The 7,500-nt window shown below is 44.8% G+C and overlaps 1 protein-coding gene across 1 annotated transcript in view; it reads left to right on the top strand.

Annotated features, from left to right (window-relative positions):
- LOC308370446 (protein yippee-like 1) overlaps positions 1 to 7,500 on the top strand; it is a gene marked incomplete at its 3' end in the record, with an annotated part of 13,040 nt that overhangs the window by 5,029 nt on the left and 511 nt on the right. Inside the window, exons 2-4 of the mRNA XM_080845095.1 lie at positions 1,475 to 1,714; positions 5,534 to 5,577; positions 5,982 to 6,032. Of these exons, the coding sequence (XP_080701221.1) occupies positions 1,607 to 1,714; positions 5,534 to 5,577; positions 5,982 to 6,032 (203 nt within the window). The 5' untranslated portion in view covers positions 1,475 to 1,606. The remainder of the gene's footprint in view (positions 1 to 1,474; positions 1,715 to 5,533; positions 5,578 to 5,981; positions 6,033 to 7,500) is intronic.

Raw genomic sequence — 7,500 nt, 5'->3', positions numbered from 1 at the left:
TGAGTCTGTATGTCTGTCTGTCTGCACTGGCCTACCATCTGAGGACCTTCCTACCCTCACCCTCACCCTCTCCTCTCCCAGCCTGCCAACTGGATGAATGGAAATGACATAATTTCCTGTAATTCACTAACCAAACAGTTTCTCAGTCTTGGCTCTGGCTTCCATAGCGGGCGTGGGCACAAACAGACACACTTTGACTATACTCACTGCTGATGAAGTGCTCTCAGAGACTCTTTGAAGATGATATTGCTCTTTCTCTTTCTCTGGGTGATCTGTTGAGGCTGACTGTCGCTAGGCAGAACTGATAGGGTATCGCACACAGAAGAACAATTAGGGGGTGGATGCTCTCATGATTTGTATTTTTACAGGTGAGATAAAAGCCCTTTCAGATGTGTGTCTTATATTGTTTTGTTTAACACGCGCTAATGTGTGTGTGTGTGTGTGTGCTCTGTTCATGCCTATCAATAGAACTTATTAGCAATTTCAGTTCTTCCAAACCTATATATGAAATGCTCAAAAGCACTGTTGAAGTTTTGCCCCAGGTTATTCAAAAACAAAAGCAGGCATGTATGCACTTTAAACATTCACACAGTTATGGTTGCGCACGTGCACACACACACACTCACACACACACACACATTTTTTGTACTTTATTTGATTCCACATTACAGGTTAATATCAATTTTTTAGGAACCAAATGTGATGAATTATCCAATTATGACCAACAAACATCTTGTTATGAGAGTGCATCATTAAGGGTACAGGAAACATCTCCTTTTCCAGATGAACATGCTCCCTATAACAGTTGATATTGAGCAGTACTTAGCTAGCTGTCTGGCCCTTCTTTTACTTAGTTCACTGACACACACACACACACACACACACACACACACACACACACACACACACACACACACACATTTCTAAATCAACATCAGACGCAGCAGAGTTCTTCATACACGTACAAGTAGCTGACTGACGCTTGTTTACATTCTCTCTTATGTTTACAAACATACTATTCAGATGCTATGTCAACAACATCTCAGAGGGCGCTCATCTCACACTAATCCAAATCTAATCACACACAGCGCCATTCACACATCTTATTCATCGCACAAAGCGTCAAATCACCTCCATGGGCACCAATCACATGGTCTGTTATCATTGTACTACACAGCAATCAATCACATGCTGGATTCATCACCTCAAACACCAATCACAGACGGCATTAACCACATGAGCACCAATTAGACGCACTCATTTAAGCAGCATTATACAGAGCACCAATCACACAGTTGCATATCCAAGTCTGATTATCAGACAGCACTTATATAAGCATATATGTGTGTCTGTATGTGTGTGTGTGCCTGTGTGCAAGCAGCACTAGTCTCAGAATCTTGCACTAAGCCCCCTTACAAGAGTCTGTTTGTGTGTGTTTGTGTGTGTGCGTGTGTGTGTGTGTGTGTTTGTCCAGGTGCAGCCCTGTGACGCACCTGCTCCCTCCTCTCTCCTCCGCTGCTGTGGTCTCTCCTTCAGACGGCTGGGCCCTACCCCCCTCTCCTCCTCCTCTTCCTCTTCTTCATCTGCCACGCTGCTCCCCGTCGCCATGACGCGCTCTAAGACGTTCCAGGCCTACCTGCCCAACTGCCACCGCACCTACAGCTGCATCCACTGCCGAGCACACCTGGCCAATCACGACGAGCTCATCTCCAAGGTGAGGACCAATCACAACACTCACAGACTACTGTGGTGTTCCATCAGACCTATATGGTAAACATTTAGTGGATGTAACCAAGTGTTCCATCAGACCTCTATGGTAAACTTTTATGGACTATTTGTTTGCCTTAACAAAATAAAAACCTGACAAAACCATTAAGCACAGATGTTTTTCAGTATATGTCCCTGTCAGTCAGCTACTAACTGGTGCATGCTTACACTTGAGGTGACGCAGGCCTGACCAGTGAGTTCTGGTCAACTCACAGGTTTTAACGTTGGCACAATTGTCCAGCTCGATGGTGTGTGACACGGTGCCATATCTGCCAGTGTGTTGGACTATTTTGGGGAGACAGGACACCATTCCGTTAGACAGCCAAGCAGGGGTCTCGTCCCGCTGGCCAGGGCAGCTGTGCAACCCAGCACCGACCGTCATGCCATGGGAGGGCAATCTTGCCACCATCACCCTTGGCAACGGCAAAACAGTTATGATAGACAGCTTGATCACAGCTTGGGTTGACCTAGATACATTCACTGACTGCTGTTTAGTGCTGTTCCCAGTGCATTATCAGAGAGGAAAATCAGTGGTTCCTTTAAAAACCCAAAGGTTCAAAATAGAAGTTGTTTCACTGAAAGAACCCTCTGTTGCTAAAACGTCTTGAAGGGTTGTACAGTAGTGAGAAGAGATGGAAAGGCCTTTTTAGAAAAATAATCTTATTAGATTCCTCAAAGCAGCCTTCTAAGGATTAACCAGTTGAGACAAACATTTGAACAATCCAAAGGTTCAAAATAGACCTTTATTTACTGAAAGAACTGTCTGTTGATTCAATTCAGTTCAATGTAATTATATTTAATAGCACCAATAACAATTGAGATTATCTGTAGGTTTTTACAAAGCAAGGGAAAACTCCCTTTATAACACGGAAAACCCTTGAGCAGAACCTCAGTTCAAAGGAAACATAAAAGAAGGTATATACATAACATATACAGAATGAATAGGGGATAAAGATGGAGATAGGGGTAGGCTTTTGTTTGTAGAACAGCTAAGTGGGTATGCAGTGTCCTCATCAGGTTACTATTATAAGGATAAGCCGAGCAATGAAGCAGAAAACTACGTCAATGATGGCATTCGTTTATATTAAAAAGGGTTTATGTAAACAGGGTTTATGTAAAAAGGGCTCCTGTAGGCGTGTAGGGTTATACAGCAGAGACAGCGGTAGGAGACTCCTCTAAGCAGCCTTCGAATGGTGCAGTTGAGAGAAGCACACTAGCCTGCCAGGAGCCTTTTAAGAGTTGTCAGAAAGAGTAGCTGTGGAGTTGACTTAGGCCTCCTTCCTGAGCCTGATGACAATGGTAACCTCCGTTCTGTCATCCCTCTGGGTGCAACCAAAGCCCATGTAGCGCCTGGCTACAGAGCTCTGTCAGATCCAGGTCAGACACTTCAGCGGTCACTGCTGCTATCTGGTGGGACGCCCGACTTTCCATCAGCCTTTGTGTGTGTGTGTGTGCGTGTGTGTGTGCGTGTGTGTGTGTTTATGACGTCTTGGCCTTCTCTTCCCAGTGTCTTCACAACATGAAAATAAGAGACTCATTAGTACACTGTATATAAGAGCTCTAGACAGAGCTGTAGACAGATTGACTCTCCTGTGATTCTATATTTGTTCATGTGTGTATGTTTGTGTGTGTGTGTGATTCTATATGTGTGTATGTGTGTATGTTTGTGTGTGTGTGTGTGTGATTCTATATGTGTGTATGTGTGTGTATTTGAATATGTGTGTTTACTTGTGTGTACGTGTGTGTACGTGTGTGCATAGACAAGAGAATGCTGTCTAGTGTGTGTGGCACTCAGATGCCGAGACCTGATTGGCACACATAATGAGGTCAGCACCTGTCTGTAGCCTGCTAGGGACTGTCCACACCAGCTCTGCCTGGGCTTTAAGACACCACGTCTCTCATTGGGTCAGCCTGGGCTTTAAGACACCACGTCTCTCATTGGGTCAGCCTGAGCTTTAAGACGCCGCGTCTCTCATTGGGTCAGCCCAGGCTTTAAGACACCACGTCTCTCATTGGGTCAGCCCAGGCTTTAAGACACCACGTCTCTCATTGGGTCAGCCCAGGCTTTAAGACACCACGTCTCTCATTGGGTCACAATGTCAGCTTCTTTAACACTGAAGCTTCAAGCTGATAAGTCATTGGACAGGCTGCAGGAATACACTGGGATACTTATTTAATAATACAGGTGTGTGTGTGTGTATGTGTGTGGCTGTCTCTTCAGACATGTCATCAGTATAGTCAGTGTCAATGTGTGTGTGTGTGTGTGTGTGTGTGTGTGTGTGTGTGTGTGTGTGTGTGTGTGTGTGTGTGTGTGTGTGTGTGTGTGTGTGTGTGTGTGTGTGTGTGTGTGTGTGTGTGTGTGTGTGTGTGTGTGTGAGTGTGTGTGTGTGTGTGTGTGTGTGTGTGTGTGTGTGTGTATGTGTGTATGTGTGTGGCTGTCTCTTCAGACATGTCATCAGTATAGTCAGTGTCAATGTGTGTGTGTGTGTGTGTGTGTGTGTGTGTGTGTGTGTGTGTGTGTGTGTGTGTGTGTGTGTGTGTGTGTGTGTGTGTGTGTGTGTGTGTGTGTGTGTGTGTGTGTGTGTGTGTGTGTGTGTGTCTGTGTCTGTGTGTGTATGTGTGTGGCTGTCTCTTCAGACATGTCATCAGTATAGTCAGTGGCATGAATTAGCTCATAAGTCATTGGACAGGCTGCAGGAATACACTGGGATACTTATTTAATAATACAGGTGTGTGTGTGTATGTGTGTGGCTGTCTCTTCAGACATGTCATCAGTATAGTCTGTGTCAATGTGTGTGTGTGTGTGTGTGTGTGTGTGTGTGTGTGTGTGTGTGTGTGTGTGTGTGTGTGTGTGTGTGTGTGTGTGTGTGTGTGCACATGAGAATGAAGCTCAGGTGTTAGAACAGCCCTCAGTCTGTTGGGGTGTGCAATGGGTGGATTTGTGCTCAGGAGGGGACAGCTGTATCCTGGGGCCTCTGTAGCCTGAGGGAGATGAGCGTGTGAGTGTGGAAATGTATCTGTGTGTGTGAATGTGTGTATGTGTGTGTGTGCTCTGTAGCCTGAGGGAGATGAGTGTGTGTGTGTGGGGGGGGGGGGGGGGGATCTGTAGCCTGAGGGAGACGAGCGTGCGAGTGTGGCAGTGCGGACATGCTTCTCTGGCGCAGCTCCGATCCACAGCCATATGGCAGCCTGGCTCAGGGCTGTGTGTGTGTGTGTGTGTGTGTGTGTGTGTGTGTGTGTGTGTGTGTGTGTGTGTGTGTGTGTGTGTGTGTGTGTGTGTGTGTGTGTGTGTGTGTGTGTGTGTGTGTGTGTGTGTGTGTGTGTGTGTGTGAAAGAGAGAGAGATGAAGAGAGAGTGGAAACGACTATACTTTCAGGGCGTGTGTGTGTGTCTGTTTGTGTGTGTGTGTGAAAGAGAGAGAGATGAAGAGAGAGAGGAAGAGACTATACTTTCAGGGCGTGTGTGTGTGTGTGTGTGTGTGTGTGTGTGTGTGTGTGTGTGTGTGTGTGTTTGTGTGTGTGTGTGTGTGTGTGTCGGTGTGTCAGTGTGTGTGTGTGTATGTATGTGTGTTTTACTATGCTGATTCTATAGAAAACGCCCCCACTAGGCTTGCCTCCTGTTCAGGCTAAAGAGGGTTAATGAGTTTGAATCACTTAGAATGCATAAATAGACTAACACCCCCTAGACACAAGGCTTAGAGTTTACATTTGTTTTAATTTGAATTTATTTACTCATTCTTTGTTCTCTCTTTCTCTTTTTCTTTCAGTCGTTCCAAGGGAGCCAAGGCCGAGCTTATCTCTTCAATTCAGTGTGAGTGCCATGTTTGTGCAGTGTACATACGTACAGTATGTATTGACTACGATGACTTGTTTTGTGTTGGACTCACGTTGGATCACATGTGTGTGTGCACTGAGGCATTGGTGTGTTTTGACTTCTGTGCGTGTGTATACGGCTGTATGTTTGTGATTATTGATCAATATTTGTGAGTGTGTTGACCTTTGTTTCTATGGGCAAGTGTGTGTGTTTTGAACTCTGTATGGTTATTGAACAGTTTTTATGTGTGTAAGAGCCATTCTTTGTATTTATTGTTTGTATTGTTGTTGTATTTAGAAGGTTTAGAATAGGATTTCATATTTATATTTGGACAAACGTTCTGTTGCAAACGTGGTACTAATTGCACCTTGTTAGTGTGGTGTCCTAATTACTCCCTGTAGGTGGCGGCGAGGCTGTTACTTAAGACGGTGTGGTGACGCGGCCCAGACGCTGTAGGGGTGCAATGCGCAACAGTCATTGAGCGTGTCCGTACCCGAGAACGAGCCCATGCGCGCGACTGTGCCAGCCTGACCGCGGCCTGTTGCCTCAAGCCAAGCCCCATTGAACCAAATTGAACTCTGCTTTATTTGTTTGAAAAGTTTACGTTTACAAGTTTATGTTACCCTTTTTATTGAATAAACCAACCACTCATCAAGGAGAAAACAATAACGCATCCTCGTCCTTTCACGCGTCAGTCTCTTGCATTCATACAGTCAAAGAACAGTGAACTAAATGGGAAAAGTAATGGAAACAAGGAATTATGGAAAATTAACCCGTTTTAATCACTACATTAAGTCAATGACTTAGCTGGACTTCGTTGTGGACAACTGAAGAACTTGGAAAAGGATTGTGCATTTCGAAGGAAAAGGAAGGCCGACGCGCCAAACAATTCAAACAAAGGAAAGCCCGAGGTATGTGCTTCTGAAACTCATTATTGGAAGGAAACGCGGACTTTGTGAGTATCGTTTTGTTTGATTAAGAAATTGGAAATTACTTTAGAAATATTTTCCTTTGAGAAGCACAATGTCTGTAACACAGACGGATGAAGTCATGTCCGGAGAGGATTTGAATGTTGTAGCCAGTAAACGAATGCGCGCTGGCAAAGTGTCGCATATTACGCGCAGAATGAAGATTTTAGAAACTCTTATGGCTGGCAATGAGTTTGTTGAGGAAGTGAAGGAAAACTTGACTAAGCTTGAAGAAATGTTGAAAGAATTCGAAAGCATCCATAGTGCTTATATTGAAACTTTAAGCATAGAGGCCAAGGAAGCAGATATAAACACTTGGTATGAGCCCCGAAGGAAACAAATTAATTTCTTTCTCTCGAATACTGCGAAATGGATCCACGCTGCTGAAAACCCAGAAGCGCACAGCACTGCTTTACACTCCACTGCTGCTGTACTACCCGATTCTTCTGAACCAGATGCAGATACATATTTGAAAGATTTGGATGCTTGGTCCGTCACTAGCCGACGTTCAATGAGATCCAATGAATCAGCCTCCCAAGCGCTCATTCGCGCCGAGGCAGAGCAAGCGGCGCTATTGGAAAAGGCCGCGCGTTTGCAAGTAAAGCACGCTTTGGAAAAGGAAGATGAACTACTTGAACAGAAAAAGGAAGAAGTAAGAAAAAGACGAGAAACATTAGATTTAGACACAGAAATGGCTGCAAATATGGCAAAAATGTATGTGCTTAAAAATGCTGAACAAGCTGCGTTTGAAAACTTTGAGGAAGAAGAACAACTAGAGCCTAGGGATGCAATGATTGAATACTTTGACGCAGAAGAGCAACCATCAGCACATTATGAGGTCATGCCTGAACCAGATGTAAGGCTAAAGCAGGGAGTTAAAGTTCAGTTCCCCTATCGTACTCATTCTTCTGTGCAGGATCATGATAATGTCCAACAGACTTATTCTGTTCGC

Source organism: Sprattus sprattus (genome assembly GCF_963457725.1).
Source record: "Sprattus sprattus genome assembly, chromosome: 1".
Classification (NCBI taxonomy): Eukaryota; Metazoa; Chordata; class Actinopteri; order Clupeiformes; family Clupeidae; genus Sprattus; species Sprattus sprattus.
This window is presented reverse-complemented; position numbering and strand designations above follow the sequence as displayed.